This window comes from Pelophylax lessonae, assembly GCF_965119305.1.
Source record: "Pelophylax lessonae genome assembly, chromosome: 6".
Taxonomy (NCBI): domain Eukaryota; kingdom Metazoa; phylum Chordata; class Amphibia; order Anura; family Ranidae; genus Pelophylax; species Pelophylax lessonae.
In genome coordinates, this window is record NC_138773.1 from 190,697,913 (window position 1) to 190,718,411 (window position 20,499).

A 20,499-nucleotide genomic window follows, 5' to 3' on the forward strand; every position below is an offset into this window, starting at 1 on the left:
CAATATGTGAATTAATCTGGGGGTATCGTTACCTTTGTATTGACACCCGCAGTGATTCGCATATGGCAGTGTGAACTGTCTGCGAGTCGGGTGCAATGCGGGAACCCGCAGTGGATTTGCATCGCACCAATGTGCAATGTGAACCGAAACTTGGAAAGGAAGCCATAACTCCTGAAAATCCACTGCGGGTTCCCACATTGCACCCGACTCGCAAGCAGTTCACACTGCCATATGCGAATCACTGGGAGTGTTCAATACAAAAGGTAACGATACCCCCAGATTAGTTTACATATCGCAGTGTGAACTGTCAATTCTGACAGGAATCGGATCGCATTAGGTGTGAACACCCATGCAATCTGATGTTGGTTCAGACCAAAAAAAGGGTCCTGCATGACTTTGGTCCAAATGCGATGCAAATTCAGCCATACAATCTGTATGGCTGAATTCGCATCGCAAAGACATTGCATGTGATTTGCATAGCAGTTCCCCCCCGAATCACATGCAATGTCTTCCATCGCACCAGTGTGAACCAGCACTAAATGTTTCATTAGCATGTACATAGCTGAGGTAATAAAGTCATTTTGTACAAAGTGCACTTACCCCCCTACAAAAACATAATCAGTTAGTCTCGGTCCACATAGATGCGATGCGGGAACCCTGCAAATCCACTGCGGGTTCCCACATCACATTCAACTCTAAGATAGTTCACACTGCCATATGCGAAACACTGGGGCTGTCAATACAAAGTTAATGACCCCCCCCCCCAGATCAGTTGGCATATCGCAGTGCGAACTGTCAGTTTGGACATGAATCGGATCGCATAGGTGTGAACACCCATGAGATCTGATTCTGCTGCGGACCCAAAAAAGGTTCCTGTGTGAGTTGTGTCCGAATGCGATGCGAATTCACTACATTGATGGGTTGGGATGCTGGTTACTACATCGTCAATTGATGGGGGGGGGGGCATGCTGGTCCCTACATTGATGGGGGGCAATATTGTGCAGCCCTACTCATAGGCGTGTGCCGGGTGTGCCTAGGCACACCTTAATCACCCTCGTGCAGTGCTTCTGCCATGGCTGCCGCCGCTGTGTCTGCTGCTTTCTGCTGCTTTCTGCCCCTGGCTGCTCAGCTCCCTAACCCAATCCTGTCGGTGCGGAGACTGAGAGGGACTGTCTGGGGGAGGACCCTGGCCTGCTGTAAGGGGGGGGGTCTATATAGAGGACCTCACCCTGGCCTGCTGTAAAGGGGATATATGCCATAGATCCCCCTTTAGAGCAGAGCCCTGTGATCGGTGTGCGGCCTTAAAAGAATAATGTTTACTTTGATAATTGTTTATTTAATTAAAAATGTTTTAATAACGCTTAGAATGTTTGTTTAAATTTATTTATAAAAGTGTGTGTATATGTGTGTGTGTATGTATGTATGTATGTATGTGTATATATATATATATATATATATATATATATATATACACACACACACATATACATATATACATATACACACACATATACACACACGCATGTATATTGACCCCCCAAAATAATACCTTGCCACCCCTTTGCCACCCCTGTTTTAAAAGTCTAGCTCCGCCACTGCTAAAATAGTGTCTGTGAAATAAACTTCTTCTAGTAAAGACAAGAAGCAAGAGGGTGGAGGAACCTGTGTTTTTACATTTAAGTCCCAAAAATAGAAAATATCCTTTTCCAGGAAAGCCCTAAAGTCCAAGCAAACAATTAGTGAGAGAACATTTCTGCAATTTCCCTTCACTGTAACATTGTGTTACCATACAATTGTGTGTTTGCTGTGGGAAAATAGTATTCTCTTTGCTCTTTCCTAAAGTGCCGAGCCTAGACTTCTTTATCTGAAAAAAACACACACTGTAAAATAGTAGAGGTTAGCTCCCCTCTGGTCACTGGTCATTTACTAACAGTTACAAACTTTTGTATATGTATGAGTTTTTATCATAAGATGTCAATTTTTAGTTTTTGAGTCCAAGCATGACAACTGGATGACCACTCCTGAGAGCAATAGATCAAGAAGGTAGTAATAAGCAGAGCTTTCCAATTCAAATGACTGAACCTACAATCAGGCTATATGACAAATTTGTCTTTGTGTTATAACAAATTTAATGTTCATGTTTCCTAAGCTACCAATATATATGAGATGACAGTCACCTGCTTTCAGCCATATTGGGCAACAATTTCATGTCTCTTGGTATTTACTCTGATGCTACTGGCCAGACAAGGTCATGCATAATGGCCGTGTCCTGACCACTACTGTCCAAATGCCTGCCTTGCCTCTTCCCCTTTCTCTATTACAACAGGAACATTGAAATATTTAGTAGGCATAAACTCTAACTAGATGATATTTAGCCTGCTCAAGAACGTTCTATGCTTCTGCCTCTCTGCTGCCAATTCCTATCTACATCAATGGCTCCAGTAGTGGTTGCATGCCTTTGGTCAGGACTGGTTTCTTGATGGTGACAGTGATCATGCCTCTGCAATCCGAATCAGCGAAACCTCTTTTCCTTTTAGTTCCCACCAGAAGCCCATGTGACCAGGTGACAAAGCAGCACAATGGGGAGACAGCGACAAGAGTTGTCACCCTACAACAGGAAGTGACTGAACAAGGACTTTCCTGGCAGCATTAACAGGTATTATTTTAATGTAAGTTGGATCTTAAAAGATGGAAATTCACTTTTGACTTTACAATAAATGTTAAGGATTATATGAGATTTACGCAATTGCAGTCTAACATAATAAAGCACTTTAATTCTAACTTTTTATTGGGAAAAAAAAAAGTATAAAGTTAGATTTTTCCAACGCAATGTTTACATGAGCTGCGCCCAGCTCATATTAACCATAAAATATATTTTAAAAAGTCTGATGATTAAAATGATCTCACATAAGTGTGGATTTTATGTAACATAACAGAAAGGTAAAGCTCAAAGTGAACATATGTCCTTTACTTTGGAAGAGCTTTATTCCATTTCAAAGCTACATTACGACAGTCATGCAGGGGAGAAAAACAGTTTCTGTAAATTGTTAAGTTGGCCATAGATGATTTTTTTTTATATGTTCGGCATATTTATTTTTTTCTCCATTGTTACACTTTTGTTTTTCCTCAGTGGATATGTCAGTGATGATCTGATTCAGACACCCCATGTAACTGTCCAGATCACTTTTTATGATCTAGTGCTGTAGGGAGAGGCTGGACAGAGCTGCAACAAGAACTGATAGGAAGGACTGTGACGTCGCTGCACACCTAATGCAGACACAATGGAAATGTGCATACATTCACTTCTGTTTCAATGTTTTTATTGAAAGTTAACAGACATATACCATACAACCTTTGATGGTGATTGCAAAGGAAGCTTGCAACGCAGGCGAGGCACAAATGAAAGGAAGCATACAGTAAGAATATGTTATTGTATAAAAGGTGTAGTCATCCTAAAAAGTAAGATAACCCTTGAATGGGGAACATAACAGAACAAATGAAAAACAAAAGTCAAGGGGTACATACATCAACCCCATGGGAGCAGCCCAAGAATTCCAACACCTAAAATCTGCTCCAGGTAGTTGCAATAAACAACAGGCACAAAATTGACAAGGTACTACACCGCCCTTCTGAAAGCACAGGAGGACATAATCCATCAAAAGGCAAGTGAAGAGGAAAGAAAAGAAGGGAGAAAAGAAAAAGCAAGGAGAAAGACTCAAGGCACCTACACGCAAGGCCCACCCTAAATAGCAAAGAGGAATGCAACATTAATTCACTGGGTCCAGATGCACTCAAAACAAGTTGTGGTATCACAAAAAAGATGCTAACCATCTTCTCGTTGATCATAATCCAGGAAAGCTTGCGTTTTATCAACCAATTGCAATTTTAGCTGCCAGGAACATAAAGTATATTAGTCTGAGAAGGTCTGGAGGCATTCAGAAGCCCAACTCTGGGGTTTTTGATGACATTGATCTTGGTCACCATAAAAATCAGGGCATAAACCAGGGCTCGACAAACCCCGGGCGCCAGGTCGCATTTGCGACTTGAATTAGCGACCTGGCGTGCCCTGCAGGAGGTGTCCTGTCCCTTTTGCGCCCCCACCTCCTCCCCGAGTGCACGGACTTCCGTGCCGTCCGAAAATTGAGGCCCTGGCTTTTCGGCCTTCTGTGAGATGAGAGAGGCTTCCAATGGGGAACTGGCGCCCTCTTGTGGTGGCTGGGAGAAATGACTTTCCACTGCCTGTTCTCAATGCATTCTCTCCTTCCCAAGAGGAAATGAGAGGGAAGTTTTTGCAGGCTTTATCTCCCTGTCCACTTACCTTTGCTTAAAGGAGAGTGGACAGGGAGTGTGGTTATTATTATTAATTCATTTTTTAAATTAAAAAAAAAAAATAATAATAATAATTGTTTTCTTTTTTTTTCAATTATTATTATTAAAAACAAAAAATATATATATATATATATATATATATAATCTTTTTTTTTTTTTTTCCTCATCGCCATGCCACAGCCACAGCCGAAGGCCCCTTTCACACGGGCTGTCTGATCAGGTCCGCCTGTCAGTTTTTCAGGCAGACCTGATCGGACCCTTCATTCTCCTCTATGGAGCAGTAATCTGCCGCTATCTGATCCTGTCTGCCAAAAACAGACGGATGGTGGTTCTATATTCTATCCATCCCTTGGATCAGATCAGATGGCATCGGATGGAAAGAGACAGACGGTCTGTTTCCATCCAATTGCGCTATAGAGGAGAGTGGGGTTCTAGTCGTATTTATGTGTAAATTTAGTATCCGTTTTATTAAATATAGCTTGGTTGTTAGTTTACAAAAAAAAAAAAAAAAACTGGCTCCTAACTTTTTTAGCTGGCTCCTAAATTTCAGGCAAATTTGTCAAGCCCTGGCATAAACTCATATCAAAAACTGCCTGACTTTAGGGCAAGTCCACAACACATGGAACATCATTCCTACATTCACTTCTATAGCTATCCGCAGAAGCACCGGAAGCCCAGAAGCTGATTATTTTGCCTGGGACAAATACTCACTGTCTCCACACTGTTTTAAAATGCACCCAGGACTCAAGTGTGTATTAAAAATAATCTTGCCAACTTATTTAGCATTACTTTGTGTTAACCTGATTCTTCAGCATAAGTAAGAGATCCGAAATCCTCTGAAATCTTAAGTCCGGTGTACACGTACCGAAAGTCAGACACTTTAGTAGGAACTGGCTGACTTTAGTGTGTACTTTTCTTTGTTCTAAGGACTGGCTTCTGTCAAGCGGTCATGCTGGAAAACCAGCATTTGATCAGCGACTGCAGCCAATGGCTGCAACTCCTGATCAGTGTATTTCGGCAAGGGGAATCCCTGCTCTCAGAATACAATAGCTCAGCAGGAGGGATCCTAACATCATACATCATTTTGTTGATGTGTGGACCTGTCAGTTTTTTTCTTGTACAACCCGCTGGTTGAAGGACAAAAAAAAAACTTTGAGTGTATACCCTAATTTCCAGTTGCTGACCTGTCAACAGCCTGACCTTACACAATGCCCCCAAGCTCCTGAAAGTGCTTGAAAGGGTCAAATGACAGAATTAGAAAGAATGCAAACAACTATGGTACACAAATATTTGAGACTTTCATACCTTATCAGCTGAACACAGAAACTGAAGTGTCAGGCTCGGGCAAGGTAAGAAATGTTAAAGACTGAATATTCAGGTTTGTGTATAAGCCCCATCGCAGCAGGTTCACTTAAAGCCCAACTGTTTTGTTTATGCCACAAAGGGTGTATATAATTTGTGATTTTGCCTACCTCACTTATCTTTTTGCCTGCTTGCTGTAAAAATGAACATAAACAAGCTGATTGAAGGAACTATTCTTTGTGTGTTTTCATGAACTGAAGCACATTCAGCAGCAAACTGGCACCAGTATACAAACAGACCGCATGCCAAATGGTCTAGTAACTTGCCCCCCCTTCTTCCCCACCCTCTTATCAATCCACACTCTATCCAAACGTCTGTGTAATGCAGACTGGTGTGCCCTATTTGTGTAAACAGGATCTAACAGAGACTTTCTAAGCTGTCACAAAAGTATCAGCCAAGGGTTGAGATACACAAACTTCTGATTAATATCTAAAATATTTTTGCATTCTTATACCATATACGTAGTTAAACACAAAAATGTCTATGTTGTATATAGGTAAATGAAAAAATAATTTCATCATCTTTTGTTAATTCAGTTTGGTTGTATACTTGTTCCAGGTCGGTGACTGGACATATTGGAGCTAGAGACAGCTAGGTAATTAGCATTTTCATTAGGAAGTCACAATAGCAACTAACATATCTCAGGCAGCCCATAGATGAGTGACTTTTTTTGGTTCAGCCTGGGTTCCCACTGTTGCGAACACAGACATTGCATGTGATTTGCACCGCATTGCTGTGCAGATCACATGCGATGTGAATTCAGCCATACAATTTGTATTTGCATGAAAATGCTGCAGGAACCGTTTTTTCCAGCATTGGAATCGGATTGCATGAATCACACTGCGCTCTGCAAATCGATCTGGGGGTGTCATTAACTGTGTATTAACACCTGCAGCGGTTCGCAGAGGGCAGTGTGAATTGCCTGCAAGGAAAATGCGATGCAGGAACCTGCCCAGGAATCGCGTTAGTTCCCGCATTGCAATAGTGTAAACCAAGGCACAATGAAAAAAAACTGACTCAGTGCCTCCATCCACACATGTAGATGGGGGGATCCTACCCCCTGAGCTATTGTATTCTGAGACTTTCATGCTGTCAGAGTTAGGGATCGACCGATTATCGGCAAAGCTGATATATCGTAGGCTGATATGCACTCTTCCCGATATCAGAAAGATCAGAATCGGCCCGGAGGTTACCAATTTTGCCAATATTTCGGGAAAGTGCATGTACCGGAGAGAGGCCTGCAGCTAGAGGCATCACCCCGGTACCGGCGTCCATAGCTGACGTCCCCCCCCCCCCCTCTCGCCGCCTTCCGCAGCTCGCCCGGGTCTCCCGTCCCACCAGGAGACCTGAGCAACCAGCCTGCATGGCCGCCGAAGACCCGATCTAAGCCGCATTCGGCATGAGTGACATCACTTCCAGATACTGTCTGGCGCCAGATTAAAAAAAATTACAGCATTCAAAACAGCCAAACTTGGCGTTTTGAATGCTTTTAAGTGCAGAGGAGGGGTTTGGGGTCTTTTAGTCCCCCAGATCTCTCTATAACAATACCTGTCAAAAAAATTTTTTTTTATGTTTTTGATTCAAAATACACTGATTAGTGTTGCAGGTTATAGCCTGCAGCGCTAATCAAGCGTAGAAAATTTGACATGGCAGTTGTAGAGAAGCTGACTGGACATCTGTACAACCTCCCTGCCCATACATGGATCACAATTTTTCCGATCCCTGCTAAGCAGACCAAATTTCAATCCATGTATTGTTTGCAAGAGTACAAGTTTTATTTAAACCAGACACCAAATGGTTAGTTTATATGCAGATTCTTGAGTATAAACCTGTAGACTGAATTCTCTTTTCATATAAATCTTGGCAGATGATATAGCAGACTGTAACTGCACCCAAAATTTTGTTGTCATTATTTTTTTGAACTCTAAGGTCAGGCTCAAACTGATGCGGTGCGGAAACAACAGCGATTCCTGTGTGGTTCCCGCACCGCATCAGATTTGCAGGCAGGCAGTTCACACCGAGCTCTGCGAACTGCTGCGGATGTCAATATAAAGTTAATGACACCCCCAAATCGGTTCGAAGAACACAGTGCAAACTATGGAATTGGATGGAATCGGATTGCATGGGTCTGCACACCCATGCTATCCGATTCCATTGCGGACAAAAAAAGGGTCCTGCACTTTTTTGATGGCGATCCAGTGTGAATTGAGCCATACATAATGTTTGGCTCAATTTGCACCGCACTGAGTTCGCATGTCATTTGTACAGGAATCTGATGCAATTCCTGTACAAATGACATGCGATGCGGTGGACCGCACTAGTTTGAACCCAGCCTAAATGAATGCAAAACTGATTTTATCGCTTGTCTGAAGCTTCCGTTGATTTTTTTCTATCACCTTGAAACTTCAGATATAAAATATGCCAAACTTCTTGTCCCCCATTACTTCTGCTGCATTCTATAATGTAAATCATAGAGGAAGCTACTTTATGGAAACAAAATATAAATATACATTTTGGGTGGATTATGGACTGACTCACATACCTATAGACTACTACTGTATAAGCACTATTAAGAACCTCATTTGTCACATCACTGATGTTTGGTAGTAAATGATTGCTTTTGGTAATGCCAGGCAAGTATTTAACACCAGATCAAAAAAACATTAAAGCATATCTAAACCCCAAAAACAATGTAATAAAACGCAGCTTATCAGTCCTTTGCTGTAGCATGGGTGATCAACCTGTGGCCCTCCTGCTGGTGCGTAACTACAAGTCCCATCATGCCTCTGTCTTTGGGAGTCATGCTTGTAACTGTCAGCGGATTGCAATGCCTCATGGGACTTGTAGATCCGCAACAGCCAGAGGGTCACAGGTTGAGCACCCATGCTGTAGTGGCTGCATTGGTCTTCTTTTTTCAGGCTCTTTTCCTTCATTTTAACTAGTGATCCTGCAAGTAAAGTTGGATACATACTATACAATTTCCTTTAGATTTTTTTCTTTAGATTTATCAAAACCCATATGAGGTCAAACCTAAAAATGTTCAATTTGTATGCAATCAGGCAGGCCCTTGCACTACATAGTTGAAGGTAATGCCTCGTACACACGCAATGATTGTTGGCCGACCGATCGGCCGTCTTTTGTCCAGTGTTGTTGTGTTGGTTGAATTGTGCTCTAGACTGCACACAAATTTTATCGGCCAACAGAAACCAACTTCAAAAGTGATGTCATGTTCTGGTTTACTTTTCGTGTGTTTTTTCTTCTCTGAGCATGCCCAGTCTTGCTCATCAGATTTTTGTCTGCTGAAATCTGTACTGACTGAGGAACAATCGGCCGTTCTGTTGACGGCCAACAAAAATTTTATAGCATGCACACCAGATTTTGTTCGGCCGAAAAGTCGCAGTCGGTTGTCGGAAGCATCATACTAACAAGCCGACAATCGGCCGATCGGACGTTGGCCGAAAATTCACGGCCAACAATCGTTGCGTGTGTACGAGGCTTAAATCTAAAGGAAATCAACCAACAAAAGTTGTATAGTGTATCCATCTTTACACACTTCCTTTTCTTTTGAACATGTTTGTCTTTTTCATTTGCATTACATGATGGATTAATGCAACTAGTCATTTAAACAAAAAAAAAAAGAAAAGGTTCTTTGTGCTTTGTTTTAAGCTAAAGGAAGTAACAATGGTGCTGCGTTTCTGGCAAGATCAACAGGCATTTTCTGAAAATGTTAATATAAAACGTGAAAGACAATGCAGTCACCACAGGTAAAACTAGTAAGCTACAATATATTACATTTTTGTTTTTGGATTTACAGTAGGTATGCTTTATTCAATGTTGAATATATTCTACTTCAGTTATGTTTATTTTGCACTACAACACAGTCATGTTGAAGTATAAGACCCCATTCACACTACCGCGTCTTGGACCTCACGCTCCCATAGTGTAGTACAGGAGCCATTCTAATAGGAGCGACACACTTAGTCCTGTACTACTTCGGGGCGACTTGCATTGACTTCCATTATGTGAAGTCTGTGCAAGTCGCGCCGAAGTCGCGCTGCACGCGACTTCACAGGTCGCCCCCGAAGTCGTGCACAAGTCGTGCCGCGGTAGTGTGAATGGAGCCTAAAGGTTATTCTACTAATTAAAGAAAGGCTAAATATTGTGAATAAAAGCAATTTAAATAATAAACCCTAATAAACTACATTGATACTCACATTTGCGTAGTACTCCATTACTAGCAGATATTCCAGACGTCCATCTGAAGTCACCCTCTCATCAGCCACAATGAAGTGGGCAATGTTATCATGTTCCAACAAAGGAGTGCGGTATATACTCCTCTCATTGATAAAATTCTGCCGATTGTTGAAAGAAAAAACTTTCACAGCCACTGGACGCTCATCTAGGGATCCTTTGTACACTGACCCATAACGGCCACGACCAATGAGCTAACAAAAAAAAAATCAAAAATTAAACATAAGTTCACAAGTACAGTATAAATGACAGTATACTGGGTTTAAAAAGTAACTGGTCATGAAGACATCAGAACAATTATTCTTCCTTTTCAAAACCCAAGATGTGTGCACTATACATCATCTAGCTTGTGTGCTAGCTAAGCTCTTACTTTGGTACCAACTTACATTTTTACCTCAATTCACAGCTGTCTCAGGAACCCTAATGCATCTTCAAAGTATTTCTAGGCACAAATTGACTTCCTTGCCTCTGTTCCCTAATTTCGTAATCTCCTCAGTGCCCTGTCTGTGCCTGCCCTGTATTCTGTACTACTTGCTGTCTGTTTCACTTCCCGCAGTGTCATTTGTACTAAAAGTTACCAATGTGTCCCCTGGCCCAATGTCGCCCAGCACTGCTCCCTTTCTAAACTTGGTAAATCAGCTTTGCAGGGCTTTTTTTCAGCAGGAACGTGGAGGAACGCAGTTCCGGCACCTCCAGCACTGAATTTATGTAATGGCATGGGGTTGGAGAGTCTATTGATGCTGGCTACTAGGGGATCTATACAAAAAAATATATATAGAAGGTCATGGGACTTTGAGTGAGGCCACCCACTTTACCAAAGTAGATATATAGAATACATATATTAACAAGTTGGTTGGAGAAATAGAACAATACAGCGAAAATAAATGCAACAAAAAAAAAAAAACAATTCCTGAAAATTATCATGAATTGTTTTTTTTTGCATTTATTTTCGCTGTAGTATTGTTCTATTTCTCCAGCCAACTTGTTAACATATGTACTCTATATATCTACTTTGGTAAAGTGGATGGCCTCACTCAAAATCCCATGACCTCCTTTATTAATTTTTTTTGTATACATATTTAGGGATGGAGGCCCCCCACTGTGGTTTCTCCGGGTCACTAAACTGTTTTTAGATACTAGGGGATCTACTTTTGCTGGAGGAGATATATTGTTGCTAGAGAGGTCTCTTGTTGCAGGGGGGAGTCCATTGTTGCCTGGAGGGTGGGGGGGGGGGTTATCATGTTGCTGGGTGGTCAGTTGTTGTTGGGAGGGATCTACTGTTAAGTAAGAGGTCTATTGATACTGACTGCTTGGAGATCTGTTGTCGCTGCTGGGGGTTTATTGTTGCTGGGTGGATCTATTGTTGTTGGGGTGGTATTTTATTGTGGGGGGGGGCATTGTGGCTTAGGAGTCTATTGTTGTTGGGGCTCTATTGTTGTGGGGAGGGGGTCTATGGATGCTGAGGGGGCATCTATTGATGCTGGCTGCAGGGATCTATTTAAAATCTTTTCTTGTTATCATTGTCATACTCCATACAAATTACTTACCACAACAAAATGATACTTGGTTCTGTATTCTAAAAGGGATGGTCCAGGAAGGTGGGTAGGAGGTGGAACCAAGTGACAGTGATTGAAGGTGGGTAGGGCGAGGAGACAAGGGGTGACTTGGAGGGGGAAGTTCCTGCACCTATTTTCTGAAAAAAAAAGGCCTGTTTCTATGGTACAGCAACAGAACCCCGCTGAGAATAATATTACTTCCTATAACTGACATTAGGTCACTTTAAATTAATATTGGCCAAATTGTTTCCCTGACCTTAGCAGTAATATTCTTCATAGCACTTCATACTCATTTCTGCCTGCTAGCACATACTTTCAGCTTTGCTGTCTGCCCACTTCCTTTGCTCTATTTCCTCAAACTTTTTATTAGACAGTCAGTACATCATCATGTTCAGGGATTATGACAAGACACTGCCATATAGACTAAAGCGTAGTACACGACAGTGTTTTTTTTTTGTTTTTTTTTAATTAACCAAGCAGGGCTGAACAAAAAAAAACACTGTACTAACAATCTGATGTTAGTACAGCAATCCCCTTCTGTTCTATTTTGTTCTGGCAGGGGGATGGCCCCCTTGCCTGAACACTATGGTCAGTGCTCTCACCCGTTGTCCGAGAGTGCTGACCGGGATCCGGTTGGCAGACCTTTTTCAGTCATGCCCCTTCCACAGAAGCTGGCTGTTTATATGCCGCCCCACATTCGGCCTGTGTGTACGGGGGTTTAGGTACAATCCCCCTCTGCCTCTTCCTGTATGCCCCAGAACACGATCAGCATCTATAGCAGGTCCTTGTCTACATTCTTTGTGTCTGTCCAAGCTGTGCAGCTGCAAGAATAAATGTACAAATGTACAATGTACAAATGGCCTTTTAATAGGTACCAGTATATAAAAATATAGAGTACGCATTCTATAAAGTGTATTTTGACCCTTGTCTCAAAGTAAGAAAAGGGTAGTCTGGGAATGGTATAAATCTTGCTAAGTTTTGAGGCCAAAAGAGATGCTATCATATAAGGTTCTACAGTTTTCTGAGTTAATTTCTCTGGGGATTGCAATGGACAGATTTTCAAAAATCCCATCATAGGAAGCAGAACCAACCTTAATGAGAAGCCAGGGACACTTTTTTTAAGTAACGGCCACAGCAACAGTGACGTTATACCATAATTACCTCCAAACTGCGTGAAAGAACCATGGAAAAATGCTGCAAATATGTCAGAGAGATGGGCTTCCCCCATCTCTAGGACTCATGTCCCTGTGACAGGATGGAATCAGTACTCCATCTTTGGAACTTGTAATTTGTTTGCAATTTGTATTTGCGAATATGCAGCTGTCTGGGGCAGTATTAGGGTGACTTGACTGTATCTATTTTACAGTAACAATAACTTGCACCATCTGATTTATTCATGCCTGAAGGAGTGGTGTATATTCAGGGTATTCTTTGATGTGGAGGAGTAAGAATATGCTGTATAAAGAGTGACGGTATAGGTGGATACAATTTTGACAGTGTTAATACATTTTCTAAGCTGACGGGCATAATGATAATACACTTGATAGCCACCGGAAACTTCTGCAGTAAAATTGCCAACCTGAGTACAACGACCCAGTCAACCTCCTCCATCCCTTCTACAAGCCCCTGTGAGCACAGCCTAGGATAGAACGTCAAAGCATATCACATTCTCAGGGTGGCCCCCAGGGCATTTCTGCAGGCAGGATCTACATGCACAGCTAGGTGTCCTCAGAGTTGGTTCACACTGGGGCGACACGACTCCTTACTACTTCGGGAGGCGACTTGTCAGTCCCGTGCACCACAACTTCGGAGCGACTTGCAGGGACTTCACATAATGGAAGTCTATGCAAGTCGCTCTGAGGTCGCCCCGAAATAGTACAGGACCCTTTTTCTAAGTTGGATTGACTTGTGTCGCTCCGATTAGAATGGGTCCTGTAGCGGTCAATGGACCGCGAGGGAGCGCGACTTGTCAGGCTGACAAGTCGCCTGACAAGCCACGCTAATGTGAACCGACACTAAGAAATCACATTCCCAAGCTTTCTCTGGTTTGCCACAAGGAATTCTGGGAAGTGTAGTTTGAGATTCGTGTACTACCGTAGTTCATGCACAGAACAGTCCCTGGAACCTCCAGCAAGGGGAAGAAGCATCCATTTCAAAGCAGGGATGCAGAGGACAGCAAAGAAGCCACCTATACTGGTACATGCAACGTTGCAGGCATTTGTTTTTTCTTAAACACCCACAAACAAGGTAGACAAAAAGTTCTAAGTACGCAATTTATCTACGTAATTCCACTTTCAACAAACTAGAAGTGAGAACTTTCCTTCTACAACTATTAGTTATTATTTGGTATCACTTCCCTTTGAAACCTATCACTATTTAATGGTGTTAGGTTACTTTGCCACCCCATCAGCTGTAGCAGTAAACCACAACTTTCTCTTAGTTCCTTCCTCTTTATGACATAACATGAGTTAAAACATTTTTTGGACACAAATAAACTCAAAGGCAACCTGCTCTAAGCAGATGAGTAACCATCGTAAGAGGAAAGAGTGGACGGAATGCAAATAAGCATTTTTGGCCTAACAACTCAATACCAGTTGTTTCTATGAAAATAGGTATTTCAGGAATTAGAAAGGAGTCTGAAAGAAAATATAATTTGCATCCAGGCTGAATAATACATCAAAGGTTAGAAATGCTCTATAAGTCAGAAGTGCAAAATAATTACATCATTACATTACACATTCAATGACACAACCTCTCTGGTTATGCTGGCACCGATCTGCCATCTGTCTGTAACATTAATGGAATACAGTCACTAAATAGATTATTAAAATCTGCTTGCCCTGATTCCCACATTACAGACATTTGAAGTTAAATTGCAAAAAAGTATTGTTTTACCTCTAATAACTTAAGGTTATCCAAATCTAAAGACGGTTCGGATGTTGCAGCTTCCATCATATTCATACTATGCAAACCTTGCTTGCGATCTTCTAGAAAAAAAAAATACACACAAATGAGGCACTTAACATATTTTGCTTAATTTTTGCTACTTAGCATTTGCCTATGCATTGTGCTTAACCCAATACCTAAACTTGGTTGTAGATGCAAAGAAGCAAGTAGATATGGTGGGAAGATTAATTTGTTGTCTGACCAAACATTAAAGAGGAACTTCAAGATGCAAAGAAGTATGTAGATATGGGGGGGAAGGTTCATTTGTTGCCTGACCATCTTCTTTTGCTATGGCTGTCTGTCTTTTCCAGGTTCCTGCACCACAGCAAGTCATGTGGGGCTGACTGCAGAAACCAGGAAGACACAGTTGGCCCCCACGATGACACGGCACAAGCACAAGAGAATAACTCCTGGGATGTGTGACTTGGGTATCCTAGTAGGCGGTGGGCAACAAATGCATCATTCTTTCCTGGGTGAGTGTCAGGGGCATACTGGCCACTGCGCAGCTGAAGTTCCAAGGCGAATGCAAATGCACAGGCGTGATCCTGAGGGTGCCCCACTTGCCGGGCACTGATGCATGAAGATGCGCACGTTAACGCGCATTCACCATTGACACTGTCGCCAAATAGCCTATATAGATGCAGCCGCTGCACTAGTCCATTTCTGTCTGAACTGCAGCTTTACCTGTGTTCCAGTATCTGAATCTGCTGACTTCTGTGTTTGAACCGGCTTGCTCCTGACTTCGCTTGAACGCTACCTGTCCTGACCTTGGCTTGTCTCTGGACTTTGCTCTGCCTTCTGCCCATCTGCCTGATCTTGTGTTGCCAACCTCTGCCTGTATCCTGACTATTCTTTGCCTGCCGTCTATGCCTGTATCTGACCGTCTGTTGCTGACCTGACCACACATGCAGTTGCTTATCTGCCCTGCTTGCATCTGTCTAGCTCCCGCTGGAGCTTCCTCTACTGTGGACACCTGCTCTTCCTGCACCTGCTATCAGCCTCTGTCTACTGCTGCCTGCTGCCTACCAGCCCAGTGTCTGCTGTTCTTTCTGACATCTGCTGTTCCAGCTATCTGCACTACTTCCAGAGAAACACTACACAGGCACTCATACCTTGCCCTGCTCTTGTGGCCACTGTTGCAACATCAGTGGTCTCTGAGCCAGGGCTGTATGAGAGGCCTTGCCTCTGCACGCCAGGCTCAGCCACAAGGTACGTGACAGTGAGAAATCAGGGAGTACTGGGGCATGTTTCCTGAAAACAGTATTTTAAGAAAAGTAATTAAAATTATCTGATTATGTGAGAGAAGGCAGTAGGAGGTCAAATAACATGGGGAAAATGCACGTCTGCTTTAAAATAAACTCGAGTACATGAGGAAGGCAGCGCATGAACCACACTGGGATGCAATGGATAAGGAAGTCAGGTGAACATCCAGTATAGGAAGGGTTAACAGTTTATTGGTATTGATAACCGAAAAACAAAGTACATAAAATGCTTACATCCCCCTGGGCTGGAGTAGACCAGGGCACCTGGCAGCAAGCAACACGAGTGCGAGGAGGTCAGTCTCCCAGGACTGCTGAGCAGTGTGTGCACAAAGCCGGAAACCAGCCGGCGTGAGGATGAAAAGACTCTGCTGCAGTTCCGTAGTGGTGACATCAGCCGCACAGGCGCCACTTGCGGGGAAATACCAGGAACCAGGGTGGACCATAAGCTATATGGTTGCCATGACTACATGTTTCGCGCTATGCGCTTTATCAAGTCATGTCAAGATGACTTGATAAAGCGCATAGCGCGAAACATGTAGTCATGGCAACCATATAGCTTATGGTTCACCCTGGTTCCTGGTATTTCCCCACCAGTGGCGCCTGTCCGGCTGATGTCACCACTACGGAACTGCAGCGGAGTCCTTTCATCCTCACACTGGCTGGTTTCCAGCTTTGTGCACACACTGCTCAGCAGTCCTGGGAGACTGACCTCCTCGCACTCGTGTTGCTTGCTGCCAGGTGCCCTTGTCTAATCCAGCCCAGGGGGATGTAAGCATTTTATGTACTTTGTTTTTCAGTTATCAATACCAATAAACTGTTAACCCTTCCTATTCTGGATGTTCACCTACTTCCTTATCCATTGCCTCCCAGTGTGGTTCATGCGCTGCCTTCCTCATGTACTTTTGTCCATATCAGCACCCTTCCTATGCTTGTTGGCTAGCAGCAGAAAAAACACTGGGGAGCCTCACAGGCTTACTTCTACCCCTCCACCCTAAAGGCACCCCAGGAACACCAGATTTGTGATTATTACTTTGACTTCTGGACTGGATTTTTTTCCTATGGCTGCCCTGGGTGCGAATTTCTTTACTGAGCCATTAGTTGGCTAACAGCAGAACAACCGCTGGGGAGCCTCACAGGCTTACGTCTATCCCTCCACCCTACAGGCATCCCAGGAGCGCCTGGTTTGTGATTATTGCTTTAAAATGAACTCGACCTAGCATAAAACCTTCCAAAATAATGCTAAAAGGAAGGCACTTTCTGTTGACAGCATGCACTGTTGCTAGTATTCAGATCCTCTATCTGTGTGAAGTCCTCTTGGATCCTAGACTGAGGCTATGGGTGCCTCAGTTTCTGCTTAATTCAAGATTAAGGCCTACTCCTCACAGTACTAAGCCCTGCCTCAATCGTTTAGCTGTTAGGTGAATAGTAGTTGCTCTGGCATTAAAGCAAAGAGGGGTCATGTATATTGGTACCTGAAGTGACTGCTAATTGTAAAGAAAACACAAATGGTTGTGGACATATCCTAGCATTGTGTACAGAATAAACATAACAGGCCCAGGTAAGCTAAAATGTATTTGTCATCTGCCATAATTAACCACTTAACGACCGACGCACGACGATCTACGTCGGCACTCAGCCCCGGCCAGGCAAACTGACGTAGGCCTACGTCAGCACTTTTTGCCGGCCCTGTGCGCGCTCCCGCGCCCCGCCGCCGCCGCCGATGACTCGATTGGGTTCAGAACCGATCAGTCATCAGGTCCAGGCCAATCATTTTTGGTCTGGACCTGTTGATCGGTCCTGCCCAATCAGATCATCCTCTAAGCCTGTGAAATGTAAACACAGGCTTAGAGGAGATGTGCCCTCCCCTCACAACGGTCTTTTTGGATCCAGCGTGAGAGGAGAGCACATCTTACTGTGAGTAATTGCACCAAGCACACCACACACAGCTAGATAGGCACATTTCACCCCCGATCGCCCCCCCAATTAACCCCTACAGCACCTGACACAACACACACTATATACAGCATATAGCAGTTACCTATATACCTGTATAAGTGTGATTTGTGAACAGGTGTAGCACTTGCGACCCCCCCCTTTCCACTCAAATTACCCCCCACCCCCCCCTAATAAAGATTTAACCCACTGATCCCCCCTGAACCCCCCCTGATCACCGCCGTTAACCCCTACACCCTCTGTCACATCAGCACTAATACAAACGCAATATACGGTGTTATTGTATTTTTGTATTAGTGTCATTGTGATCAGAATTAGCGCAGGCGACTAAGTTTCTGTCCCAAGAAGGTTTAGGGTCCCCGCCACCCGCCCAATAAAGATTTAACCACCTGACCCCCCCCTGATCACCCCTACACCCCCTGCCATAACACACACCGTATACAGTATATAGCATTTTGCTATATACCCATATAAGTGTGATTTGTGGTCAGGTCTAGCGCTTGCGACCCCCCCTTTTCCACTTGAATTACCCGCCACCCCCCCTAATAAAGATTTAAGCCCCTGATCCCACCTGATCCCCCCCTGATCACCGCTAGTTAACCCCTACACCCTCTGTCACATCAGCACTAATACAAACGTAATATACTGTGTTTTTGTATTTTTGTATTAGTGTGATTGTGATCAGAATTAGCGCAGGCGACTAAGTTTCTGTCCCAAGGAGGTTTAGGGTCCCCCCCACCCGCCCAATAAATATTTAACCCCCTGACCCCCGCCTGATCACCCCTACACCCCCTGCCACAACACACACTGTATACAGTATATAGCATTTTCTATATACCCGTATAAGTGTGACTTGTGACCAGGTTTAGCGCTTGCCACCGTTTCTTTTATCCGTAGGATACCCGCCAGCCCCTTCCAATAAAGATTTAAACCCCTGATCCCCCCCTGATCACATCCCGTTAACCCCTACACCCTCTGTCACATTAGCACTAATACACACATAATATACTGTTTTTACTGTATTTTGTATTAGTGTCATTGTGACTTGAGGTTGCGCTAGCTAGCTAGTATCTTTCCCAAAGGAGGTTTAGGGTCCCCGCCACCCCCCCAGATCCCCAGCGCATAGTTTAGAAATACCCCTTGATTACCACACACGCACGCACGCACATACACTTCCATTTCTAGTATAGTGTTTGAACAGATCAATATCTGATCTGATCAGAACTATACTAGCGCCCCCATAGTTTAGGGTTCCCAAAACGCAGTGTTTGCAAGGTCAGCACTGATTCCTGCCAGCACCTGCGTTTAACCCTTTCACCCAGGTAAGTGTAGTAATCAATAGATTACTGTCACTTACAAAAAAACACAAGACACAAAACCGCTGTGTTAGCAGAGTCAGGCCTGATCCCTGCTAGCATTAGCAGTTTTTTTGGTAGCGCTTGAAATAGTCTTCGACAACCAGGTGCTTTTATTACCTGTGAGTCGCATCACTGTACAGGTAAATTTAGTTACCAAAATGTCTAAACGTTCGTACAGTGATGAAGCTATTTACAGTATAATGACCATGTCAGGTGAGAGCGATGGGGAAGCCTCACCGGCAGAATCAGGGTCAGTATACGAACCAAATGACAGCAGCGGCTCCCTGACAGATAGCTCCGACGACAGATGGGTCCCTGTTAGACCCAGGCGTACCCGACCCCATTCTGGTGTTGTTGAGATGCAGGAATCGCAGGGTGCTCGTATGGAGCAGAGTGTGGGTACTAGTGCCGCTCATTTTTCTGGCGACCTGGCAAGCGCCAGCGGCCTAGTACACCCTGGACCTAGTACAACCAGCACTGCAGTAAGACCTGGTGACGTGGCGAGTCCCCTAAGTGCAGTTGAAGCTGGTGCGGTGGCTAGCACAAGTAGTGGCCCGCAGCCACCGCATATTCGAAGACAGGCCCGTAGAGCCCATAGTGCCCTCCCTGATGCGCTGACATATCCCAATTGGCAACCCACTGATTCTACAGCGCCAGTACTTCCCCCATTCACCGCCCAACCTGGAATCCACGTGGAGACAGCTGGTTTTACGCCCCTGAACTTTTATGAGCTGTTCTTCACGGAAGATCTTTTCAGATCTATTGTGGATCAATCAAATTTATATGCACAACAGTTCATCGCCGCCAACCCAAATTCGCCCCTTGCCAGACCATTCGGCTGGAAACCTATAACGGTTTCCGAATTTAAGATCTTTCTGGGCCTTTCCCTCCACATGGGCATAGCTAAACAGAGTGAATTGCGGCTATATTGGTCCACTAGCCCACTTCACCATATGCGCATGTACTCTGCCTCCATGTCCAGGGCGAGATATGAGCAAATTCTGCGATTTATGCATTTCAGCGACAATGAAATCTGTCGTCCTCGGGGAGACCCTGCATACGATCGGCTCCACAAAATTCGGCCCCTCATAGACCACTTCAATCAGCGGTTTGCAGCCTTGTTTACCCCCGAACAAGTTGTCTGCGTTGACGAGTCCCTGATTAAATTTACTGGCCGCCTTGCTATGAAACAGTACCTCCCCAGCAAGCGTGCCAAGTACGGGGTCAAACTGTATAAATTGTGTGACAGGGCCACAGGCTATACAGTTAGTTTCCGGGTCTATGAGGGAAAAGATAGCACTGTGGAGCCCCCCAACTGCCCAGACTACATAGGGAGCAGCGGTAAGATCGTTTGGGACTTGGTGTCACCCTTATCCGGAAAGGGGTACCATTTGTACGTGGACAACTTTTATACAAGCGTGCCACTATTTAGTCACCTGCTTGAATTACAAATTGGCGCATGTGGCACCGTGCGACCTAATC

At 44.0% G+C, this 20,499-nt stretch overlaps 1 protein-coding gene across 2 annotated transcripts in view; it reads right to left on the minus strand.

Moving 5' to 3' along the window:
- The window catches only part of BMPR2 (bone morphogenetic protein receptor type 2), a 300,991-nt gene that overhangs the window by 51,979 nt on the left and 228,513 nt on the right, over positions 1 to 20,499 (minus strand). Inside the window, exons 5-6 of one of the 2 annotated variants that reach the window (XM_082260862.1) lie at positions 14,394 to 14,482; positions 9,906 to 10,136 (exon numbers count right to left, since the gene is read on the minus strand). In XM_082260862.1, the coding sequence (XP_082116988.1) occupies positions 9,906 to 10,136; positions 14,394 to 14,482 (320 nt within the window). Of the gene's footprint in view, positions 1 to 9,905; positions 10,137 to 14,393; positions 14,486 to 20,499 lie in introns of both variants that reach the window. The other variant, XM_082260861.1, reaches the window with a different exon arrangement.